The sequence below is a fragment of the Uloborus diversus genome, chromosome 2, assembly GCF_026930045.1.
Source record: "Uloborus diversus isolate 005 chromosome 2, Udiv.v.3.1, whole genome shotgun sequence".
NCBI lineage: Eukaryota > Metazoa > Arthropoda > Arachnida > Araneae > Uloboridae > Uloborus > Uloborus diversus.
Genome location: NC_072732.1, coordinates 188741760 through 188768530, shown reverse-complemented (window position 1 = coordinate 188768530; position 26771 = coordinate 188741760). Strand labels below are relative to the sequence as shown.

The 26771-nt window shown below is 32.7% G+C and overlaps 1 protein-coding gene across 1 annotated transcript in view; it reads left to right on the top strand.

The window, feature by feature from the left end:
- LOC129216212 (protein FAM177A1-like) overlaps window positions 1-23116 on the top strand; it is a 32640-nt gene extending 9524 nt beyond the window's left edge. Inside the window, exons 3-5 of the mRNA XM_054850401.1 lie at window positions 11845-11911; window positions 14678-14775; window positions 22879-23116. Of these exons, the coding sequence (XP_054706376.1) occupies window positions 11845-11911; window positions 14678-14775; window positions 22879-23079 (366 nt within the window). The 3' untranslated portion in view covers window positions 23080-23116. The remainder of the gene's footprint in view (window positions 1-11844; window positions 11912-14677; window positions 14776-22878) is intronic.
- The last annotated feature ends 3655 nt before the right edge of the window (window positions 23117-26771 follow it).

Below are 26771 nucleotides of genomic sequence, written 5' to 3'. Positions count from 1 at the left end.
CCGGGGAAGCTTACCAACTCCCCGTTTCCTAACAGAATTGAAGAACCTGAAATTGTGTTTTTGGCGTTTCAAGTTCAAAAATTTGCTGGTGGAAGATCACAGGACCTCTTACTTACTTCCAAATACTACCAGAGATCGTCTAAAAGTGCATTTTGAAAATTTTATTTTCGTGAAAATTAAAAGGCATAGCCCCCAAACAGAGTGCTTGGGAAAATAGGGAGTATTTCTGAGTAAATAGTATGCTTACGATAAAGATCATGTTAATTAAATATAGAAATGGTTCCCTCTCCTAAACAAGAAGCTAAATCCTTTCTCTCGCTGTATTTGCATATTATTAGGAATTAGGAGTCAATAGGATAGAAAATGTGGGATCTCAAAAAAGATTTTTGTTCTATACGAATGAAAATTACTTGATAATCATTTGATTAGAACATTCATTTTATTCCGTGACTGAAGACACTATACGATAATTTTTCGGCACAGAAGTGCGTAACACAGAACTTAAAAAGAAAAAGTTAGTCTTGTTTTTTTTTTTTTTTTTTTTTTTTTAATTGTGAACCCTTACTTGTATTTATAATTGCTTTCCTAAATGTAAGCTGTTCATTTTCATTTTTGTTTTAACTTTATGTATTTCCTGCAAATCTGTTTCTTGCCCTTTTTTTATTTTTTATTATTGATTCATTAAATGCAAGATGCATGAAAACGAGGCAGAGCGATAAAAACTTTAAAATCTGGCAGAGCGAGGCATTGAGATTTTTTTTCACCTAAGTATTTCGAGGTTTTTTTTTTTTTTTCAGGCAGATATACATGTTGGCAATATTTTCGTGCCTCCTGAGAAAAAGGACAACCCTTAATATTTATTATGACAACCAACGAGGATCAGACACTCACAAGACTTATTAGAAAATTTTAATAAAAACTCAATGTGTTGAAGTAGAAGCACTATATACACTATATGACCAAAAGCATTGGGACACTTTCAAAAATTCACATTTTTAGGGATTTCTCGAGAAATCATAGACCAATTGCTCTATAATTTGTTTCACATAAAATGTATACTCTAGTTGTCATTTTCCAACAAAAATTAAGTCTGCTAGTCATTTAGCTATTAGTCATTTAGGGGACCGACAACAAATTGAGGAAAAAAGTTTTTTGATCATTTTTCATTGCAAATTGCTGGGAATAAGCTATAATTTTCAGAAATGAGTTAAAAATCAATCAAAAACTTATTTTTATATTTTTGTGAAAATATCTCTTATACCCATGGAAATATAGGCATTTCTTTCAAAAATGCAAAAAATTTTTGAAGGTTTTTGCCTCATATTACGCAGAGTATTTCGTCAAACGTTACTAAACTTTTAGGATATTTGACAGCATTTAGAGAAACATAATAATAAAATTTTAAGTTAAAATATTGAAAATTTGATGAAATATGAACAATTAAAGCTATTAATTTTTCACTGCGCATGCATGAAAGATAGCAATTTATAACGTTCATAATTCAAAGCTCAGATATATCCTACAATCCATGAAAAAAATTCCACTGCAATTTCTTTAAATTTTAAAAAGTTATCAGCGATCTAATGAGCCGAATTTCTGTAATTCTAGGATAGGCGACGAATGGTAAGGGATTGTTAGCAAACTGGCAACACTTTCCTGCCATCGTTACAGAGTGATTCATGATAAGAACGGATTATTTGTTGCTGGTCCCCTAAATGAATATCAGACTTAATTGTTATTGGATTTGACGTCTGGAGTATACTTTTCATGAGAAAAAAATTACAGAGCAGAGAGCAATTGGTCTTTTATTTCTCGAGAAATCCGTAAAATTGTGAATTTTTGAAAGTGTCCCAATACTTTTGGTCATATAGTGTATGTAATACCTCATGTATTTTTCCGAATTTAGTAACTGGGAATCTGAGACTCTAAAAGTGCTAGGTTTAGTTTTATTCCAAAATTTCAACGCAAGATAGTTTACAAACATTGAGAGTGGGGGAAGGAGTGATTTTTGCCTTCGAGCTTGGAGCAGGGTGAGCACCCCTGCATACAAAGATCAGAGAAAGATCTTTAATTTTTCAAATTCAGGAAATCCTTATCCGTAGCCGTCCGCGACTTTGCCGTTGTTATGCTCAATTTGAAAGAACTTTCACCATAACAACCCCTTGAGAAATGCTATCGTAGCCTTCTCATCTGCATATAGTAATTAGATAAATAAATAAATATTTTTTCAAAAAGAAAAGGATTCAAAGATAAAGATTAGGGGAATTTTCTGGTCACCAGTGATGAGAAAAGGCAATTATAGTAGCCACATTTTTTTCTAGTCGCCACTGCATTTGTAAAACAGGTAACTAACCAACAAAGTAGTATTTAATTTAGCACTAAAATATAAATATTATCAGTTCAAATAAAGGTTAATGTAACTTATTAGTGGCATTAATGTTTATTGTACAATCAAGTATTAACTATGCAAAGAGGATCTAGTTTCATTTTTAAGAAGAATGTTTTCTGGCAACTCGGATGGGGTTGGGGAGAGTGGCAAACAGGCAGAGGAAGCGAAAAAATTTCGCCAACCGATAACTAGTTAGTCCCCAGTTTTATTCGGCACTAGATTTTTCAAATATATTAAGTAGGATCATTCATTTTTAAAGAATATTTTTTGGTTAGAATTTGGAGTTCATTCCGTTAAAATTCAGTGTGGTCATGCAGGCTATCTTTTTTTTTTCCCTCCTTTTTTGAAATCATCAATTTTCAATAACAAACATTTTTCTAAAAATAAAACGAATTTATAAATTTATTTATTGCAAATATTCATTCATTCGTTAATTTTTCCTAGATGAGATCTGGAAGTATTAATGGGGGAAAAAATCTTCGTTTCAAAAATTAGTTTTAGTGCGAATGCAAATAAATTAATATCACAAGCGGGATTGCAAAATGCGCGGCATTTTACATCGAGTTATTTTTCTTTTACCTATGTAGTCAAGACTCAAGAGGGAAAGAACTAGAATTTCCTTGGAAGGGTCTGTAAAAAGCTGCGGTTTCATTTCACCGTCGGCTATTACCTCCTTCGACGACTCTTAAAGCTCAAAACTCGCGGTCGCCAGTCGCCAAATGCGACCAATTTTCAACTTTTGGCGACCATTATTTTCACTTCAGTCGCCAATATGGCTACCATTCGCCAATGCAACCTTTTCTGACCTATAGTCTTGAAATATGACCTTTCCCCAGATTCTTTTGTCCACTAAAAGTTCGGCCATCGGATCGCCGGGGATGAAGGAGGGAAGGGGGGGGGGGGAGTATTGTCCGATTGTGGCTAATTGTGCTATGTGTTCTTGTTCTGAATAGAAAACAAAAATCGCAATCACGACGGCAAATTCGTTACAAAACTTCTATTTCGAAAACTCGGCTTTCTTTACACGCGATCGTAAAAATAGACAAATTTCATACACCAATTTAGTAAATTATGCTTTTTTGATCTTAAATTCATTTTTCAAATTTATTTCTCCTTAACAAATGGCTATTTCTTCGTTTTGCGGTATTTTTAAACTACGCGTTTTCAAAATGGCGTCGCGTTGCTAATGTTCATTTTTACCACTTAAGACGAAAATATTCTTTTCAAAATAAAAAGAATTGAAAAGATTTAATCTTGTACATTTGGTTTACATATGAATAAAAAAAAATGGCGCCTTTGAGACAAAGGAAAAACGATATCGCTAAAAAAAAAAAAATTGCAAGATTTTTGATTTTTTGTTTTAATCATATTGTTTGTTTTTCCTTTTTTTTTTCTTTTTAAAATATAAAACCTACTGGAGGAGAGGACATATCCGTTTATTTCTTTTATTTCTCCTTAAAAAAGTTGTTATCTTTAAGTTTCGCGGAAATTTTCAAAATGGCGCCGCGTTGTAGAGTGTCCATTTTCACCAGTTAGAAGAGGAAAATGTGTGTTCCAAAATAAATAAAGAGAAGTACAATCGTATTTATAAAACACATAAATAATTTAAAAAAATGGCACCCTTGCGTCTAGAGAAGGTGGAAAGAATACGGCTGAAACCATTTTTTTCTTCTGCTGGATCTTTTACTTCATTTTTTGTTTTTTTTTTCGTTTTGTTTTATATTGTTTACCTTTCTTTTATTTATTCATTTTTTGACACTCAGGCTTCGATTTTTATAAAATTCTGCATGCATTTGTAAAAACAAAAAAATATTTTTGTAGAATCGCAAATGGTTTAGGTTTTACATTCTGTTCAAGTTTTTGGTATTTTGTTGTTTTCTTTATCAAGGAACTAACTCGTGTTTTGGTTGAAAGCTATGATGTTTCTAGAAGTTTTGAAAGCTGAAAAAAATTAATAATAATAATAATCTTTTTTATTTATTTATTTTTTTACGGGATGTGTTTTGCTTAAAGATAAATTAATGCAGATTATAATTTGCAAAAGATGTGTTAAACAATATCTGGGCAGGGGTGCCCGTTCCCCCCCCCCAAGTTCAATTCCCCCCCCTCCAAAATTTTTCCTCAACCCTCTTTTCCTTTTTTGTTTTTAGCACGTTTTTTATTTTTTTTTAAATATTTTTTATTTACTTATTTATTTTTAATTATTATTTTATAAGAAACGTTCTTTGCTACGCCAATGACGTACACACACATACTAAATAAATAAATGGAATAAAATTAATTAAAAAATTTAAATTAAAATAAAATTTGGCTATCATTTTTTGAGATTTGGCTACCATTTTGTGAGGATCTGGTAGCCATTGGCTACCAATTCAAAATTTGAGTTTTGAGGTATTGCACAGCAGGGGGAGCGTCCGGTCTGTCCCCCTGCAAAATGTGACAGGTCACATGATCCACACTTTCATCGGTCACCGTTCGTTCTATTGGTTGCTGGAGTGTCAATCACTTCACTGATGAACGCTGCTTTCGTTTAAAGAAAAAGCCCATTTTCAAGCGAGATCGTTTTTCTTCTCTACTGAAGAGCAGCCTTAATTGTGTTTCTTTGAAAGAAAACACATCTCTCACATTACCAATCATGGCCAGTGGACACTTTTTTTATTAACAGCCATTACATTCAGAATTTTTTTTTTTTAAATGAACCCAATGAGGAAAGGAAAAAAGCGCCGGAAAGAAGCTAAAGGAAAGAAAGAGCTAAGGAAGAAAGCGAATAGTCCTGGCCAATGAGGACTGTTGCTATAGTGAGGGCATATTAAGGGTCCAGTTTTTGAATATGTAAAAAGTCACTTCCGGAAGAGAGGACAGTCATATATTTCATTTTTGGGTATAAACTCTAGATTTGGGATGAATTTTTGAAATTTTAGCCCTAAAATGCAGCTTTAAGCTCATCCTGGATCTGCACCTGGTGAATATTTTGTTTGAAATGCAAAAAAAAGGAAACTTTCAATTAATATTGCTTCAACCATAAATTCTTGTAAAAAAATTTCAGACATATAATACAAGTGTTTTTTTTTTAATTATTTATTTATTTTTACTTTCTTCTATATCTAATATATAGAAGAAAGTATTGGATTCGTGCAAATTTTCGAATTTCGAATTTTGACGGATTCGAACGTTTTGAGGTGTGCTGAGTCCATTTCGACTATTTTTGGAAAATGTCTGTCTGTCTGTGTGTGTGTATGTATGTGTGTGTGTCACGTCTGTGTGTGACCAGTTTTTTGTGGCCGCTCTACAGCAAAAACTACCGCATGAAATCGAACGAAATTTGGTACACATATGTGCCCCTATGTGAACTTGTGCCCATTAGTTTTTGGCGCGAATTCCTCCAAGGGGGGTGGAGCAATGGGACGTTTTTCGAGTTACGCGTGCTTGCTATTCCTCAGGAAGTTACTGGCGGAATCAAACAAAATTTGGTCCATATGTTGGTATTAACAGGAACAGGTGCTGATTCAATTTTGGTGTCAATAACTCAAACGGGGGTTGAGCTGTAGAACGTTTTTTGTCGTCAATTGTGACTGCTGTATCTCAAGAAATAATGAACGGAATGAAAGAAAAATTTATCGGCAAGTAGCCCTTAGTGGGTATAAGAACTGATTTTATTTTTGTGTCAACAGCTAAAAGGGGGGGTAGCGCAATCACCCGTTCTTTTTTTCCATTTTGAGTGCCCTATCTCAAGAAGTAATGCTACGTTCTGGTTGAAATTTGGAATATATGTGAATCCATATGTAAACAGGCTTTGGTTCTATTTTGACGCCGATCGCTCCAAGAGGTGTTGATTTTTTTTTTTTTTTTGCGAATAAAAATATTTTTATTAATGCAACAATAAGAAAGATAAATCGTAATAGATTGTCGTCGGCTTATTTCTCGTGATTTTAATTGCATGGAAATGATCGGAAATATTATCTCAATGATTTAAAATTTTGAACTGTTGCCATCTTATGTTTGTTAACAAATAAAATATTTGTAATTCATTCAAGCAAGGCTTTTAAAATAACTTTCAATTTTCGCTCTTTGCTTTGCTTTTGCAATAATTCAGACATTGGGATAGTCGTCAAGTTTTTGCATGTGTCATTTTGTTTTTGTTGGGAATATTGCTTCCTCGTCAAGCATGGGGAGGGATCAGAAAAAAAAAGAAAAATATAGAAGAAAGTTTCGTGATGGCCACAACATACTAGTTTTTTAAATTTTTAACATAGGGTAAAAGCACCAGTTAGTAGCTTTTAAGAGCCTGAGTGTTGATTTTCATAAAAGTATAAATTTCAGCAATTAGTACAACAGTACAGACATATCGTAAGAATACTATCTATACTTTCCTGATTATATTCTGCAAAATTGCTTCAGAAATAACATTTTTATTCAAAAAATCAAGCTATTTTAATACATGCAAATTCTCCAGTAGTTGGCCATAGAAAATCATTGCTTGGTCATTTCATTTTTATTAATCTTATGATAAGGGGATGAATTTAATGTGAAACTTATAATACATCATCATAATCAGGCTGTAGTTGGGGCAGGGGCAGAAGCAACATCGATGAAACATTTGGTTTTTTACTGTAGAACTGGTTTCAAACCATCTTTTATTTTGGCGAGTTTCCTCAACCTTTTTCTAAACTACAATGCTGAATATACAGTCAGACCCCAATTTAACGAATTGATCGGAACCGAAACTTTTATACTTTAAATCGGGGCTATTTGGAATATCAGGGCGAGAAGAAACATGCACTTACCTAATCTAAAAGCAATAATAAGCAACTACACAAAAATATCCATGATTACAAACTGTACACTTTTTATTCAGCACTCCATGCCTTATTACACACTAGTTAATTTGAAGTTTTAAAGTACTGGGTAATAGATGTTTGACAATTTCCTTGATGCTCAACTCAAAATAGTTCTTTGGACTTTATGGAGGAAAGAAAATATTGTGTCATTTACAGCCTGCTGCATGAGATATGTTTTTACAGTTTCCAGGCCATGTAAAGCATTTGCAAAAGTACCAGTATTAATGGGAGTTTCATTATCGTTTTCTGCATTAGAATCGCTATTCATTGGTTGTCCCCTCGTCTGTTAAAAATGGCTGATTACAAGGGAAGTATTTTTCTTCTTCGGACACGATGGATGTATCATTTAGAAAACAATCCAATATTTCCTAACTTAAATTAACAAAAAAAAATATTTTTTTGGTTGTTAAAAAAAAAAAATTTGTTAATTCAGGATTTATTAGTTGGTAAATAGGGGTTCTTGCCTTCATTTTAGTCGGGGGGGGGGGAAGAAAGATGCGCTAAATTGCGAAATTTGTTAAATAGAGGTTTGTTACACTGGGGTCCGACTGTACTTACAAAATTTATTATTTTAGTACAGGGTGACAAAAAATAACTTGGACACACATAATACATCATAATTTTAATGCCAATGAAAATATTGCTACCAAACTTCAAAATAAAGATGAATACATTATTTTGTCTTGTATATTTACAAATTTTCAAAGTGGCTACCTTTAACCTTAATACAGAGCTTTAAACGTGTCACAAATTTTCGGCTATGGGCCGCAACTCATGTACTGATATTTTATCCCATTCCTTGCTTGAGGATTTCTTTAGAGATGCCAAAGTTTTATGAAGTATAGCACAAACCCTTGTCTGGAGGATGGACTAATCAGAATAATCCATTGGGTTCAAATCTGGGGAATACGGTGGTCATTCTTGAGTTCCAATGAAGTCCGGAAAATGTGTCTTGCACCAAACTTGAGTGCCTTTAGCTCAGTGTGCAGGTGCAGAATCCTGTTGGAAGGTCTATTTTTTGTTTTCAAAGAACTTTTGCAACCAAGATAAGACAACATCTTCCAAAATAATTTTTTGATAAGTATCTTGATTAATCTTATCCATTGTTTGGCAAAAACATGTGGTATTTTCCCCACTAGCATATATCCCACCCCCAAAGCATTACAGATTATGGTTGTTGACGCGTTTCACAGGAGTCTGTCCATGATTTTTCACAGGGTCTATTTTTTAAAAAATCAATTAGTTTTGATTTTTTTTGAGCAATCACGATTGCTTATTGTTCTCATTTGACAGTCCTTGACATTGTGGTTCCTTTTTCAGCTTGGACCAGCAGCACCACCGCCCACCAGCGGCGGCACGACTGCTCTGGTCCTGAGCACTGTCCCCCGGAATCCAATTCTGCTGGGTGGTGGCGTCCATGTCCTAGACACGTATGCTCATACACCCTCGCCTACACGCACGTGCCTTTACACACATACACAGGCCTGCATGCACACACTTAAGCCTGCACACACACAACTATACACACATAACCACCCAGGAGGATGGACATGCTTGGGGGGGGGGGGAGCCATTTCTAGAAACAATAACTCTAATGAGTAGGGTCTTGTCGCAACTCGTGATTGCGAAAAACATAATTTGAATTCAAAGTTTCAGAATTCAAATTAGAGTTGATTGGAGAAAGAGGGTTACGGCTTTTTTTTTTTTTTTTTTTTTTGTAAAAACAAAATTTTAGAATTTTGAGATGGTGCAAATTGCATCATTGAAGCTTAAAGTTGAGTGTTTTCCTCCTTTCTGTAAAGAATATCATTCTTGATTGTTTCCCTAGCATTTGGGGGGGGGGGGGGACCTCTCTCTGGGGGGAGATAGGCAACTCTTAAGTATCAAAATTTATCTACAATTCTACATTGTTAAATTATATGAGAATTTTTATTAGTATAGTATCTAAAATAATTGTAACAAAAAAATAAAATTCATGCAGGGGTTCTGCATTTAACTTTTTGACCCAAGACACTCTTAAAGAGCACAAAGTTTTGTTTAAAACTTATAAACTCGGTGACTTTAACAAAAAATTTAAAAAAAAAGATTTTATTTGTTGACTTCTTAACAAAGCATACTAAACATTCGAAAAATCTGATTCCCATAGAGCGGATGCAAAGAGATTGCAGTCCTTACAGTGAAGGCATCAAAAGTATAAAAACAACTCGTAAAAGAAATATTTTTGATAAAATTATTTAAGAATTGCATTTTAGAGTCCTTTGATAAACATATCATTCATATCTGTGGATACAGTTGAAGCAAAAAATAAACCATGGATTCAGCATGTTAATTTTTGACTCATAAAAGAAAATTGAGTTTCGCTTTAAAATCTTGAAATAAGAGTTGTAACAAAAAATAGAGATAGATTTCATTTATTTGCATCCTAATAAAGCAAAGTTAGCTGGAAACAAGAATAAATTATGATTCTCATATCGGATGTAAAAAGATTGCATTTTAAAAATATGTAGGCATCTAAAGAAATAAACGGTACATAACTTTCTCCCAAAATAACAATTAAAACATAACATCGTAAAAACGCAAATATTGCCAAGCTGTTAAAATGATGAGAATATTTTCTAATCAAGTCACAAAAAAGGTTAAACCCCAGACGCTAAGCGGCGATAAGTTTAAAGCTGGTAACCCTATCTGAAATGATCACATTTCCCCCCCCCCCCACCCCTAATATCTGTTTCCAGTTCTAAGTTCATTTTGCAGAAAATTATTATTGTTTAATAAACCATGAGTGAGGAGAAAAGTGCTTACCATGCCTTTTCAGAGAAGTTTACAACAACAACGCTCCAAAATAGCTATGATAAAACAAACAAGCAAAATTACTGTAAAAACAACTGACTTTCAGCTGTTAATTTCTTTCAGAGAAACAAACAAGCATTATATTTATTTGGCAGTAGTAGTTATTTATCGCTTGCAGGAGCATCACAAGACTGCCGATTTTTCTTTCCCCCCCCACCCCTCAAAATTAACAGATTTTGTATAAGCTGATCCTTCTAATTTAACTTTAAAAAAGGTTCTAAAAATTATCCGTTTTACACGGAAATATGCATTATTTTGATTTCAGATTTGCTCTCCCAATAAATAATTTGTGAAAGAACCGTTTTGGTTGATCGAATTTTTATGAAGGGACCGTTAACGGACCCAAATTTCCTCTGACCGGACCCCTGTTTTAAGAATGCAAGAAGGTCTTAGAGACAAGGATGTGTGCTAAACCTCATAAAACTTTATCATCCCTAAAGAAATCCTTATGCAAGGAATGGATAAAATATCATGTAAGTGAGTTGCGACCCATTTCCGAAAATTTTGTGACATGTTTAGAGGTCTATTTTAAGGCTAAAGGTACCCTCTTTGAAAATTTGTAAATGTACTAGACGAAGTGATGTACTCATATTTATTTTGAAGTTTGATGGTGATGTTTTTTTCATTAGCATTAAAATTATTATGTATCATGTGTGGCCAAGTAATTTCTTGTCACCCTGTATTTACAAAAGAACTGTGTATTCTTGAAATCTTTAATTTTACCTGTACACTCAAGTACTCAGCAGTACCAGTACTTGAAATTGATTACCCTACTGCAATATTAGCCTCTTGAACCTTTGTTAAAGCATAAAAATTTAGTATAGTGAGTAATTGAAAGAATGACCATGAGTTTAACACTCATTGGAATAATTTGAGCTAATATAATTGTAGAAGTAAGACTTCCAAATTTCCGTACTTCTGAAATGTTTACTGACATTCAAAAATGAACCCTTATTTGCATCATAACATAAATTTTTAAGAATAAGGATTAGGCTACAGTTGTCAGCTGTGGTGCTGAAAACGCCATTATTAAAATATTAAAATGTAAATTATTAGCATATACACAGAGTGAATTTGCAAAACTTGTTTCAAAAAGGTTTTAAGTATTCAACAAGTGAAAAGGTAGAAGTTTGTACATTCTTTTTCTAACTGTAAAGTATGTATTAGATATAAATTGGAATGTATTGATTTTTATATACTTAAGAGAGTGGGTAAAAAAATAAAACTCTGTCTAATTTTATGATACCGCCTTTATACATGAAGATACAATAACTTATTTATTCATTTTTACTTCAGATACATTTTTTTTAAAGAAAAAAAGATTTTAATTGAAAAAATTTATTTGAATGAAATTGTTTTTTTTCTTTCAGCTAATTCTTTTACTTACTATGCCATTGTTATGATTTCAGTCATATGCCTTTGTAATTTATATTAAATTTGTTTTAGGTCACAATATGATTTTTTTTTTTTTTTTTTGATGAATACAACGCTTTGAAACATAATGGTTTTGTAATTTTTTAAAATATCGATTTCAAGTTGAATTATATTTATAAGTTCAAATGAATTATTGAAGTTTTTAAAGTTTTTGTAAAAAAATCTGATTTAAACTTTAAATGAATTGGATTTTATTTTATTTCTTCAAAACAACCTTTTTTTTTACTTTCTAATCTGTTTGTTGCTTCTGACATTGTTACTTTTTTTACAAAAAAAAAAAAAAAAAAAAACATAAGCGATTTTATACAAAAAATTTTTTATTTTACTTTTTAGAAAACTCTCACATGGGTACCATATTTTGGCTATCTGGTGTGGTTGTTAGGATCCCGAACTTTGGCAGGTTTGTTCATTTTTTACATTCTTTATAGGTGCTTAAATTCATATTTTAATTGAACACATTACATGAACAATGGACAACAACAGCATCTTGTAAATTTCCTGAGTTTTTTTGCTAACTTGTAAAAAATGGTCTCCTGAATCCAAAAATCTAATTAATTTTCTGCACAAAAACTCATTCATTACTTATTAAGCATTGTAATTGCCCCAGAAGCGCTGCGAGAAGAAACGACCCCTGATTAGCCTGACGTCATTTGTGCCAAAGTACACAATGCTCCTTTCCCTCCCAATATGTTTTTCAATGGGAGTTGAACGCTGATGCTCCCCTAAATTTCTTTATTTGTTATGTACATTTAATTTTTTGAATGAATTTTCAATGTACAAAGATTATTGTGCAATGGAACAAAGACTCTAGAAATCTGACATCTATAATTTACAGAAAATAACGTTACAAACCAGCTTTTTTTTAAAAGCAGAAATCAGAGATGTATGTGGAAGCTCAGAGGCGTGATTTTTTGGTTTATTTTTTAAGTTAGTGTTTTATAAGTGACAGCCAGGAAAATAATTTATCTTCTTCCTCTATCCATTTTCTCTTTACTGCCATTCAATCAGTGATAAAATCGTGAATGTGTTTCAGGATTTCAAATTTGATTCATAGGAACTCTCGAGCACTGATTGTGAACTTGTTCAGTATATAGAGAGGTGGGAGCTGAAGGGGATTAAAAATTGCATTCATAATACTGAGGTGTTCATATTATAGAGTGTTCAGAGTACAGAGAGGTCTGCCTATGTTAAATCTATGGAGTTGGCTAGGACCATCAAAATGTGTTCAGAATATAGGGGTATTCACATTCGAGAGTGTTCAGATAGAGGGAGTCCACTGTACTCAACTTCTTCAAAAAATAAAAAAGCTACAGATTGTGGACAAAGGATGTAAGAACAAAAATAAATACAATATGTTTCATTTTTTAAATGTTTTTGTAAAAATATGCAAAATGATGAATAGTAAATATTTTGGTGTTCTTACAGAGTATATTTCCAAGCTTACGGAAAATTTAAATAGGTTTTTGTTTTTGATTCAAATTTACTATAAAGAACATTTGTTGGCCATATCAATTTTAAAATAATACTAATAATAATTATTTTAAAGAAAAATTAAAATTGAATGAAAATAGATATTTTAGCTCAAGAAATTTTAAGGTATTATAGTTTTATAAAAACAATTTTTGCACATTTTTTTCCAAAAAAAGACACAAATTAATATTTATAAAAATGTAAGAAAGGGCCTAAAAGGTTATTGTTGAAGTTGTGAGAACTTCGAAAAATAAGTAATCTTAATAGAACACAGGACAGATAAACTATAAAAATATCTGTATAAATCAATGTTTAAGCAAAATTAAGCATGGATTTTTTTTTTTTGTTACTAAAAGAGCGATAGTTCTTTCGTATTTTCGAGCTTTAAAAAAATATATAAAAGAAAGTTGGTAAATCACTTTTCATAACTTGCTTGCATGAATATGCTTTCAAAGCAAGATTAATTCCTTGACTATAATGACTCAAGGAAATATTTAGGATTCAAGGATACATTAAGATCAATTCTTTGATTGATGTTTATGTGATGCCTTCTGTTCATTTAAAACAAATGTCTCAAATGACCATTGACCACTTGCAGGTGTGCAATCTCTCAAAATTCCTGGAAAGTCACTCCCCTTTAATTTGAACATTCTTCACTTCCCTAGGGTAAATTGGGAGAATTCTCAAAATTTTGAACAATAGCGCAAGCAAGCGCAGGAAAAGAATACAATAGTTCCTTCTGAATATAAAGTGGATTTTTTTTTTTTTTTTTTTTTTGAAGTTAAGATGTGGAACTGATAACATTCAACCATGTAATGATCACAAAAAAAAATATTTTCAACAGATTAATACAAAAAATACCTAAATAAATACCTGAACTAAACACAGAAACACCTAAAGCACCCTACATAGAGCACACGGACATTAAAGAAAGACGTTAAAGCGAAGCAAGGCATATCCCACATCACTTTTTGGAGAGTCACGTGACTCCCCCTTTCAGCGGAAAACGAAACTAATCAATTTTTAGCTGTAAATAACTTTTAAAATATCGCTCGAGATGAGACAAAAAATGTTTTCTGACGTTTTCAGGTCATTCTGAGTGTATTTAAAAAAAAAATGCTGTTGTCCATTTTGTCACCTCATTTGAGTTTTTTTTTTATGCAAATATTTCTATGTCACAGCATTGAAAACATAAAAATTCTTCCATGTTTCATAATTTTTCTTTTCCTATCTTAGATGCTGAATTCGATGCTGAAAGTTTTTAATTGCTATGGTCGTTTTGTTCCCTCAACTTATTACTGTGATCCCAATCAATCGACATGAATGATTGAAAAGAAACAAATGTTTCTTTTTGTTCATCCTATTATAACATTTTGTAAATGCGTGTATACATTATTTCTTTTTAATGTTTTTTTTTTTTTTTGGAACTCACATATTTGATTCATTACAATGGAAACCTAAATTTTCTATTTTAGTGCTGGGATTCTTATTTGGGGTATTAGCAGGATGCACAGATGTAAACTCTTATTTTCAACACATTTTGTATACAATCATATGCAAATTTTGAGCTTTACAGTCATTGTTTTATTTCGCAATATGCATTGTTTAATGTTTTGAAAAAATTCTAAAAAATGATGTCTAATTTTTGCTTTCTTAAAAATAAAAAATCATTAATACTTCTTTTTTCCTGCAATAGTTTGTGATTACCTGGGGGAACACCTAGCATGGTTTTTTGGAATTACTTCACCAAAATTTCAGTATGAAATTGATCAATATGAAAAAATGGCAAAGGAAGTAAGTAATATATACTTTACTCAACTGTTTAGATGTTAAAGCTTAGAAACTAAATATATAATGGCCTTGCATTCACATTAACTTTTTGCAGGCCCGCATTTAGGGGTTCAATTGCCCCTCCCCCTTCCCCCAACTTTGGAAAATTAATGCCTACATATATAAGTAAACAATTTTTACTGTTTTCAGGTAAAAATTGCATTGAGTACACACTTTTTACCCCCCCCCCAAAAAAAAACAATTCTGAAATGATGGGCCTGTCTTTTTTTATATAAAATGCATTCTTTCCGTATATATGACATGGTCTGGATCCATCTGGCACAATAATAATCATAAATTACACAGGTAGTCTGAAAGGCTAAACGTTGTACCTCGAAGCCCCAGAATGTTGAATTTTAATTTAATTTATTTTCACTGTTTTTCATCTATTTTGGATTTATGGATTACTACTCTTAATAAATATAGAAAACAATACACAGGGTTCGTACGGGTCATGGAAATCCTGGAAAGTCATGGAAAAAAAATAAGCCAATTTCAGACCTGGAAAAGTCATGGAAAATTGAAATTTTCATTGAAAGTCATGGAAATTAATTTCAAGTCATGGAAAAATGTCCTGAACAAAGAGAAAGTAACAGTAACTGAGGGAGCATTAGAAATCTTGAGTGATTAGTAGCTTTTATGACAGTATAGCTCATAAAAGCTATTAAAAGTGGAAAATTCCAAAACGATCCCAAAATCAAATCTGAATTTTGAAATCTCATTGCATCCACTTCTGTAGCAGCCGCTTGCCTTTTTATGCAATGTGATTTTACTGCTTGGACATCACTTATTTTGAATTTGCTGTTATTTTCAGCATTTCTTATGTTTCATATTCTGTAGTAGCAAAATTTACGTTCTTAGTTTTGCCCCGCCCACTCAAAAAAAAAAAAAAAGCAATTCAATTGCATCCGAGTTCGATTCCATCACTCATAGGAACTTTATTATTAAATTTATCAGAGTTTATCTTAATTTGTTGAAGGTTTGAGAAAATAAAGATATTTAGTCAGGCGATAGAATACAGAAAAAGAGGAATTATAATTCTCTAAAACAGTAGTGTCCAACATACCGGCTGCAAAACTAATCCATGCCACCCACTGCTATGTTCAATGTCATTAATCAAACATGTTCTGGAATTTCTGAACCTAATAATTTATATGCATTTGAAAATGTGCAAAGAAGTAAACAAAACAAGTATACTTTTGAAACAAAAGATTGATTCATAGCTGAATGGTTTTTTCAATAAAGATGTAGTTTAGAAACATAAAAAACAAAACTATGTGGCTTTACTTTAAAGAACCAAAATACTGTCATGTGGATGATTAAATGCACTGTTGACTCTAAAAGGCAACTTTAGAAGCAAATTTATTGAAAGTTAGTGATGACTCATTCAACCTTTGCCCCATTCAATATCATTCTGCCTGTTTATAAAAAAAATCAGACATTTAAGCATCACCATATTTGTTCCACTGCATTTTAACTTTACTTAAATTTATGATGAAGACAAATAAGAATAGTTTAGTTTTTTAAGTGTACACTTACATTTTTTTCATTATGAGTAAGTGCTTCAATGAGACTGTGGCATTCCATGTAAACGTTTTGATAATGCTCATTTCCAAAAATTAGCAAGTTTGAGATTAAATAGTGCTATTCTCTTTGTGTAATGAGGTCATGAAAATTTTCATTGAAGTCATGAAAAAGTCTTGGAAAAGTCATGGAATTTTTTCATCCAAATAGAGTATGAACCCTGAATACAATGCACAATCTAACATAGTGTTTCTCAATTTCTTTGATAAGTAGAACCCTTTTTATTGTGTACTGTTTACGTGGAACCCCTGACTTTTTCTTTTACAGTATACTTTGAATGAAACAATTTGTTTGTAATAATGCGTAAAGTGATTTCAAATAAAATCTATTGACTTCAAAAACTAAGAAAGAAATTCATAAAATATTTTTAAAAACAAAATTTTAATAACCCAAGCAAAATTTTCAAGTTTAAACTCCAAAGAGATGAATGGCACTGTTTTTTTTTAAATTCTTGCAGGTATTCCTTGTATGCTTGATGCTTTGTGGATGCAAGTTGAAATTTCAGATCAGTGTCTCGGCTTTAAGTCTTCTGTAGTACTTATTTTTGTCGACACGAAAGTAAAAACCACTAGTTGCAAATGATAAAAGTGCTACACATTGTAAAAATTCGCCTTTTAATTTGTATCAGAATTACATAAGCCGCATTAAATTTAAATTTCTATTACATGGTAGGCACATGGTTCGTACGCTCCTCCAAAACTTCTTCATTTAGGAAATTTTTCCGAACGGCCCTTGAAACTCTTTCATTTTGGTTTTTTCTCCTTCTGTTTTAGTTCAAGATTACATAATCTTCCTCTATGACAGTAACATAAAATACTGCGATTGACAACTTAACTTTGTCGCAAGAGTGAAGGTATACGGGCGAATTTAATGTAATAATTTTGTATATTTATTTTTTTCATAAAGATGTGATTTACAAATTGATCATAGAAGTCGTAAAAGTTGAAGGTGAAAATATTATTATATGACTAAGACATTTCATAAATGAAGTAAAACATGCTTAAATGGTGCTTGTCTTTTTTTTCCAAGTTTTATGATTATTGTTTTTTCCTCCACCACACTCTCAGCAACATAAGTCAGGTTCTCTAATCATTATTTAAATATTCAAAAATACATATTAAGTGATTAAGTGTACTATATTAAGTGATTGTGTTTAAAAAAAAACAATTGTTTAGTAAATTGCAGTTATGATTTTGTAAAAAGAGCAATGCTTTGAGGGGGAGACGGGTTCATGAAATTCTGACACAGGGGGAAAGAGAGAGGGTGACAATAAGTGACATCACACAGTTATTATATCAATATGATTATAAAAAATATGACATGTGACAAGAGGAAGAGTAAGGTGAAGTGTGACAGAAGGGAAGGGAGTCAAATATGTTGAAAAAAAGTACGACAACATTTAATGACAGCCCATTAGTACTCCTTCAAAATCTCATTTTACTCCTCCAAAACTCCTTCATTTTATTTTTGAAATTGAGTACGAACCCTGAGGTATTATAGCAGCCAGAAATTTGGTCTGAAAAGGGATTTTCAGTCAAAAGTCTTTTCAATCAATTCATATTACCATACTAGGATTGTAAAAAATATAGCTTAAAAAAAAACAAGGATTGTGGTGGTTATTAGCATTTTCTCGCACACCTGCAAGGATGGATCAGATTTCATTTTAATAAAAGTTAAGTACCCTTATACTGATCTAACTCTGAGGTCGTACATTAACAAAAAAAATTCTGTTTTTAATCCACAATTCATTTTGATGTTTTCTCTACTCTTCAGTTAGAAAATACTGATTAAAAGCTTCACTCAAACCTTATGGATGTTCCATATTTGTTTTAATTAAAATGTCTCCTTATTTCAATACATTCCTCTTCTACATTATTTTTTATTGTTGGAAAAGAATCAACATCATTGGAATGCAAATAAAATTTCCAAACTACTATCTTTTTCTTGAAAGAACAAATTTTTGCATGAGTAGTTTCCTGTTTTCCCTGAAGAGCAATACGAAACTCATTCAAAAATCATTTAAAACTAGAGGACGTTGTTCTGTTCAAACTTTGTAAATTGAAAAGTTAAAAAAAATTCAATAAACTATCAAGTGTTTGAATAGTTCTGTTAAAAAAATAAGTTAAAAAAATGTTTTTAAAAAAAATGTTTTAAGCATATTTGGTGTTACAGAATGCGTATATGTATTACAACTTGATTTATTTAATGCCCACTAGGCAGTTGTTTTATTAACTTTTTTTTTTCTTCCCGTACTTGATAGTTTGTTCCTTCAACCATACTCAAAGGATAAAAAGCGTCCTGGATATTGAGTGCAAAAATCTAACTACCCATCTGGTACAAACGGGAAATCCCGCTGCAACATCCCCTATATGAAAAAAAATAAAACAATCAAAAGGATATCGTTGAAAAAATTATAAAGGTAAAAACAGTTCTCTGAATAAAGCAAAAATCACTCATCCCCCCCCTCCCGATGTAAAATGAACATTCTTCAACTTAAATGACTAAAAACTCTTTAAAAATAAAAAATTCTTTGCAATTTGAAATATTTCACCAAATTAAAAAAAAATACAATAAATTACATTAACAGTAGCTTTAAAATGTAAACAAATGATCACGCAACTCTATTGTTTATAGCCAAAGTCGCCAAGTCACCACGTTACTGTAATCCAGCCATCAATGAGCGAAGCTAACTCCAACCGATTAGCGGTCCGATCTTTTGAACGAAAACTTTTAAAACTTCATATATGGCCTAATTTGCTATTTCCACCAAAGATAAAGATCTTCCACTGCACTGATCTTTTGTGTACAGAACTACCCTGTTGTCTGGACGAAAATAAAATTTGTTTTGTCTTTAAATTCCATCATCTTTTCCTTTAATAATGTACTGATTAGTTTGATAATCCTTAAAGTATTCGTGACATTGGTGCTAAACCTCAGATGGATTTCAACTGAGAAACAAATGTTGCTACTTGCTAGGTACGGTACTGATAATTTGGTTAGGCAAACCTAAAGCACTGATCCGGTCACATGGTTCAACTACGACCACAGAACACACCTTTTGTGTAAATCTTCCAGTACTTTAAAATATATCTCGGGACCTAAAATCGTTACTTTCAAAAAATGAAGACTTGACTCTCTCTCTCTACGTTTTATCTATTCTCAATTGATATATCACAGTAGGAAATTTCATTAAAAAAGCAGAGCTGGCTTTCTTATTGTCCTTTGGCAACGTGTTAAATATTTATTTCAGTTCTTGCTCAACAATAGGATAAAATAAATATTAATTATTTGGGAGATATAACCATCCAATGTTTAAATTAATTAATTAACAAAAACGTTTCCAATTTGATCCATCGCGCTTCTAAACCATGCTCCCCACAACTTAATTACACACAATAAATTTGATTAAAATTGGTCCAGCCATTTAAAAGCCTTACAATGACAAACGTCTGCACAGGAGATTTTTATATACATACCTGCCAACCTCCGAGAAAAAAAATCCGAAAGATTTTTTTATTTTTATCCACAAGATTTTAACGCAAAATAAAATCAAACAGCACCCCTATCCTCTTTACATTTAACAATATATTAGTTATGAATTTCATATCAATTGAACTTACTTTCGTTTAGTAAGTATTACTTTTATTGCTTTCTTTAAAAGTTTGGAAATAACATTTGGTACTCATTTTAAAAACAGAACAAAGCACAAACAGCTCGAACTGAGAGAACGAGAAGATAATCGGCGCCGAAATTGTGCCCCTAGTTGCCAGGCGCGACGCTTGCTTTGATTGGATCCCGATAAAGTCATGCGCTGTATCACTCCGTGACGTCATAATCTTGCCTCACTTCTTCTGCCATTCTCCTACGGCAACCTTTCCTTGGCTACTTGGCCTAAAACGTTCCACAAAAGAATCGTTAGCGCCAAAATTGGCGAGAGACAATTTTTTTCCTACAAAACGTGAAAAATCCGGAAGATTTTGCTCATAACCGGAAAAACGGAAAAGGAAATAAAAATCCGTAAAACTTCCGGGAAATCCGGAAGGCTTGGCAGGTATGTATTCAGATAGGCAATTTTAGCTAGCCAATGTTAGTCTAAAATTTGCTTTCACAATTCAAAACTCGAACCTTGTTAGTTGGTCTTAAAATACGGGTATCTTTCCTCGAGAAACCATCTGACTTCTGTATGTAAAGGAAGAGATATATGTACACATCCCATGTTCTAACCTTATAGTATTTAGGGTAAACACTCATTTAGGGGCCGAGATTTTGTAAAGTTGATGAGTTTGGGGATTTTATCAATATCAGTCTTAAATTTAGGGGATAAGAATTTTTAGCAGCGAATGCTTATGTGTGAATCCACCAGTGGCTTCTTGAACAGTTTTAGATTTGGCATTATTTTAATAAGCTGTACAACCATGTTATTTATGCCATTCATGACCCTTACTATATCACTACAGAAATCAATGCAATTGTGGCATGAAATTATATTGTCTTGAAGAAGAAAGAGATTCGATTTTGATTTCGATTCTGAGTCACAACTGACTACAACTGTATATATGTCGAGGACTGCATACTAAGTGCCTTGCCTCCATTATTTTTTATACCGATAGATGGCAGCACCATCACCGGATTAAGAAAGAGATTATTAAATATTTTGTATCCAATATCATGTTCTGTGCTGATTAGCATCACAGATGATTCTTCACTATTTCATTTTAATATTAAAAACTATTGATGACAATAAATATATTCAATTAAGAAGTAGTGCTTCAAATTTGCATACTTAAATATGCAGGTTCATTCTTTTGAGTTATTAAAAATCATCTATTATTTTTTTTAAAATATTATTTAAGATATAAAAGGAAGTGGTGTAGTGACCACACTAGTTTTTTTTTTTTTAAATGTAATTTGAAACTTAGGAAAATTTTTAAAACCACTAAGAAAAGTTTTGAAACTGATTAATATTAATGCAGCAAAAACTCTTTGAAAAACTTCAACTGCACTGCTTTTTTCCTAGGGTGAATTTTTTCATTAAATCATAGTATTTGAAGTTATAACTTCACTTCAAGAGTTATTCATCAATAAACTTGAATTTATTATTACTATTGCTATTATTATTTTGTGGTTCCAAATTTATCTGCTCAACTGAATTAAGGATAAATGTTACTATTTCTTACAGGGATGAGGTATTTCAAATGTAGAAGTAGAAAAAGCCATATTTATTTTCCTTATTTTTCTATGGATGTAAACATTTTAATGTTTTTTTCTTTTCTAACCCTTCCCTCATGAATGTTTTAAAGTATATCTAAAAATATAGAAAATAGTTTATAAAGGTACCGAGTCCTATGAATTATACTGTATTTTTTCAATAAGTTAGTTTTAAAACATTTTCAAATTTTATGACTACCACCATTGGAAAAGCTATTTCTCTTCTTCTAAACTATTTGCTACCGTTCATCACCAAACATTTTCACTCGATTTTTTTCCTCATACGAGATATAGTAAACTTCTTTAGATACAAAATCTATAGTGATAAAGCAAACATTTGCAATGAAAGTTGACTGTGTTCTAGAGAGACTCCAGAGCAGTGATTATTGACTTGTGGTCTGCAAACAACTAGTGCAAACTAATTTATATCATTCAAATTTCATTTTTATAGTTGTTATTACATTTATTAAAGAAAACTTTGGACTTTTCTCATTTTACTTAATACAATTGCTGTGAAATAAGTTTTAAGTCTTGATTTAACTACTTATTTCACAATGAATTGAGCTAAAAGTGTCAAAATTTCTGATATTAATGCCAACTTATGGTACATTTATTATTATTTTTTTTTAAGGTAAAGGCTTTAATTCTTATATCTTTTTAAAACTTATTCCATACTAGGCAGTGTTGTTTATTTGTATGTACTTTGAAACTTCCTTTTCTTATAGTACATGTGCTAGCTGGTACAAAAAAGTTCCTGAAATCTCAAAGTGATAATTTGTGTTTAATTAGTAAAAAAAAAAATGCAATTAGCTGGTGATTAAAATCAAACCATTACTTTTTATATCTAATGCAGGGATGCACAACCTATGGCCCGGGAGCCAAAAGTGGCCCGCAAAGCTTGTTGAATTGGCCCCTGGCAAGTTCTTTAAAAAAAAATAGGATATTTTTATTTTTTTTAATATTTTTAAAACTAATTTGTGAAATATTTTCTATTTATTATTCAATTTTGCAATTTTTAAGTAAAAATATCAAGCTACAAATGCATTACAAGATTCAATGTGCAATTTTATGATTTGCCCCCCCCCCCCCCCCCAACTTACTCAGTTCCTGTCTTTGTGGCCCACTGTCTCAAAAAGGTTGTGCATGCCTGGTCTAATGCATGTGTTGTTTCAACAACTTATCAATCTATGTTTAATAATAACCACCACGTATAACAATAATAATGCATTCTTAATCAAACACTTAAGAAAAACAAATTTTTATATTTCGTTTTAGGAGGAAGAATTAGAAAAACGAGTTTCTGCAGAAATGGCAGGATGGAAGTCGAGTGATACAGGAGACGAACAAAACAAAACGATAAAGCAGCAGCCACATTCTGCTGGCTTGACGTGTAGCACAAAGCAAGCAGAAAGTAGGATTCTAGTCTCTACTTCAAAAGATATGGACTCTACTTCTCAAGTTCCAGAAAAGTGCTAATTTCTCATTTCCTAAAGTATGCATTTTGGACTTTTTCTTTGTGACTTTGGATATGTTTTGATGAAATTTTTGTGAAGTGTTGTGATTAAACCAAAGTTACATTATTTCATGAAATGTGTGTGATATGCTGCTAGATCGTGCCTATTTCTCATTTAAACATATGTTTCAAGTATTTAGTTAGCTTTATAGGATGAGTATTATAATGCACCTATTTGTGTGCCTTCACAGGAAGTTAAAATTATTTTCACTATCTTTTTAAACCAAGAACTTGACTATTAATGTTCATTCATAGTGCTGATCTAGTATTCAAATATTTGCCATTTTTCTTGGAGTAATATTCAAGTTATTGTCTTCATGGGTGCAAGTTTGGTGATGTGTTCAAGACGGAAAATATTTCCAGCCTCTCCCCCCCCCCCCATCATGTGTGCTTAAGAAAAAATTTATGTGTATAAATGTTGGACATTTTAAATATGCCAGTTTTGGAATCTGTTTGATTTTAAAAATTAAGCTTTTGACTTTTATAACAACATGAACTTACTTAAAATACACCACCAGCTCAGTTATTCCATCCGAGGACTGCAGTTTCGTGCTTTTTAGCACTCATCAGCCCGGAATAGGAATCACATGAGCTGAAGGTGAAAAATCTCTTAAGGGAGCCAAGAGAACTTACTACAAAATCAAAACTTACTACAAAAACATGAACTTAGTTTAAATTGTAATATTTAAGTTTTCTGATATCGTAACTCTAAAACCCCGCCAATAACGGGGGGTCTGGGGGCTCTACCCCAGATTTTTTTAAAAATTGAAATCCAAAAAACGCAATGATAGGCCATTTGGTAAAGTTCAGGGAAAAGAGGGATTCAAGGACTCTCTTAGATCAATTTTTTCAAACTGATAGTCCCAAAATCACAATATTGGGCGACCTTCAAAAGTATTAGCAAAAGAGGTGGGGGGGGGGGGGGGCGCTCTGAACTCTCCCCAAAATTGAACATAACGACATTGTACTCCATCTTCCATAACGTTTATACGCTTTTTGACTGCATTATTGAAGGGATGAAGTTCAGGAACTCTCCTTCAGCAATATTTCGAAACTGAAGTTACAAAAACGCAATTTTAGACGATAATGGATAATGTTAGTTGTAAAAGCGTTCGGGGCTCCCCGCCATTAGTCTATTGCCGATCGTAAACATATTTTTTGCAGCAATAAAATGCTTGGGACATAAGATTTTCACTTTTGCAACATAAATTAGATACGATCGGAAAGCCTAACCAAGGTAGCGCCAACAAACCAGAAAAGAAGGGGAGGGGGGAAGGGTATGGGCGACTACTGGCACCATTCCCCCATACAGTCTTCATTTGAAAAAGAAGTCTTTATAAGATAGCAGATGCTGAAATTAGCCATAAAAAAACCACTTCAGTGAAGTAGATACATTTTTTAAACAAGGTACACTTTCCAGTATTCATTAATTAAAAAAAAAAAAGCAATAGGGGAACTGAATGCTCACCCCCAGGGAGGGCCCTGAATCAAATCCCTCTTAAGGCACTCAAATATAGCCTAAAGTGGCCTTTTAAATATTTCATCTTCGAAAATTTATCGGAAGAGAACTCCCGAACCCTTCTTCTGAATTCACCACAAATATTCTAAATTTGAGTTTTAATGCTTCAGTTTCTAAATTTATTTCTAGGAGCAATAACCTCCTTACCTACATACATGACTTATGACCGCCTAAAAGTTTTAATATTTTAATTTCGGAAACATTTAAAAGAAGCTTCCTACTTCCTTCCCCCTTAAGTCATCCAAAGATAGCCCAAAACAGAGCTCTTAAAATTTCAGAAACGGAAATATTTCGAGCTGGGTGACGAAATACCCACCCCCTCCTCTTTGTGTTTATTAAGGGCACTGTAAGTTTCTGTTTAAGATTTATTTTTCTACTGAAAGACTTCAATTTCCAAAAAGTTCCGAGAAAGACCTCCGAATCCCCTAACTCTAAACTCACTCAACAATAGCCAAAACAGCATTTTAAAATTCAGCATGGAGAAATTTTCGGGGGAGAGAGCCCCCCCCTCCCCGAACTCCTTCCTTTAAGTTCACTAAATTTGACTTAAATTTACGGTTCCCCCTTTTAATCACCGAAATTTTAAGAATTTAAGTTCTTAACTTTATTGAGAGAAAGTCTTGGAATTCCGTCCTCTTAAGTCTCTCAAAGATTACTCAAAGCTGAGTTCTGAATGCTTCAGCTTTGAATTTTTTTCTGGGAAGGGGACACGGAACCCCAAGATCGTCTACAGTCTAAAGGTTCGCTTTTACAACTCCAGTTTCGGAATTTCGCCTAAAGAGATTCCCCCCCCCCCTCCCCTCTTGAGATTGCCAACGACATCCTGAAAGTTTTAAGACTTCAATTGCAAACACCTTTCGGGAGAGGATCCCAAATTCCCTTTCTCTTAAGAAATTTAAGTGCAGCCTTAAATAGTTTTTAATACATCAGCTACAAAACATTTTCAGGTTAGAACACCAAAACCATCTCTCATCAATTCGCTAAATATTGCCTAAATTACTATTTTTAAGACTCCAGTTTCTGATTTTTTTTAAAATTTCCCCCTCCCCACTTTTACATCATTAAGGATAGTCTAAACATTTTTGACTTTTAAATTTTAAAGAGTTTGCAGAGGAAAAATTCCAAACCACTCCTAACTTCAAAAATGACTTTGAATTCAGTTTTTCGATATTTTATTATGGAGCCCTTGAGTAGCCTCCTGCCTCCTCTTAGAATATCCAAGATACTAACGTTTTAGGACCTCAGTATCGTGGGTTAATTTGCGGACTTTTCCTCTTTGCAAGAGCAGCGTTTTTTTCAAATTCGTGATGCCGTTAGTTTTTCTCGTTTCCTTTTCTCTTCCCCCACCCCCTCCTTCCATATTTCCATTCTAGCGAGTGTTAAATTGAAAGACATTGGAATTTAGTAATTCCTCAAGTCTTAGAATATTTAACCAGCAACATGTCAAACATTCAGGAACAGTTGCCCATCAGTGTTTCAAACCAGCTTGAAATCCCTACCCCCCCCCCCCACCCCCGATTCTTTTCAAAATTCCCATTTTCATTAAAATCTTTGAAGTTCCTGATAGTTCCCGTTTTGCCTGTGTGGTATGTGGACGCCCTTTGCTGTGGCGTAAACATTTCATCCCGTCAGCAATCACTCTCAATCGGTGATTCAGATTTAACTCTTACGACATTTTTTGCAAAAAAAAAAACCCCACAAATGAAAAAACGAAAGGATGATCAAGAGAAAAGGCTAAATTTTCAAATAGAGACGATAAATCAGGGAGAATAGTGAGCAACTCCGCGGTCTGCAATGCAGTGAGCTGGAACTAACAAAGCAACCTAAAGCAAGTCAAACGGCGCGAGTCTAAAGCCACTTCTCCAAAAGCACGTTGCAAACAAAACAAAAACAAGCCCATGGCGGAAAATCGAGAGAATGTCGATGTAAATTCGTGGTTATGGAACGGTACAGTAATTAAAGCATATTTTTCAAATACTCAATTTTTCTTTTTTAAGTAACTTCTTAAAACTGCAGGAAAGTCATCGAAGTTCTTTCCTTCCCGACCTCCGTCTCGGAAATTTTGTCCAAGACGGAAATCCGTCCTGAGACGGAAGGTCTTGCACCCATGATTGTCTTAACAGAGCAGCTTAGAAC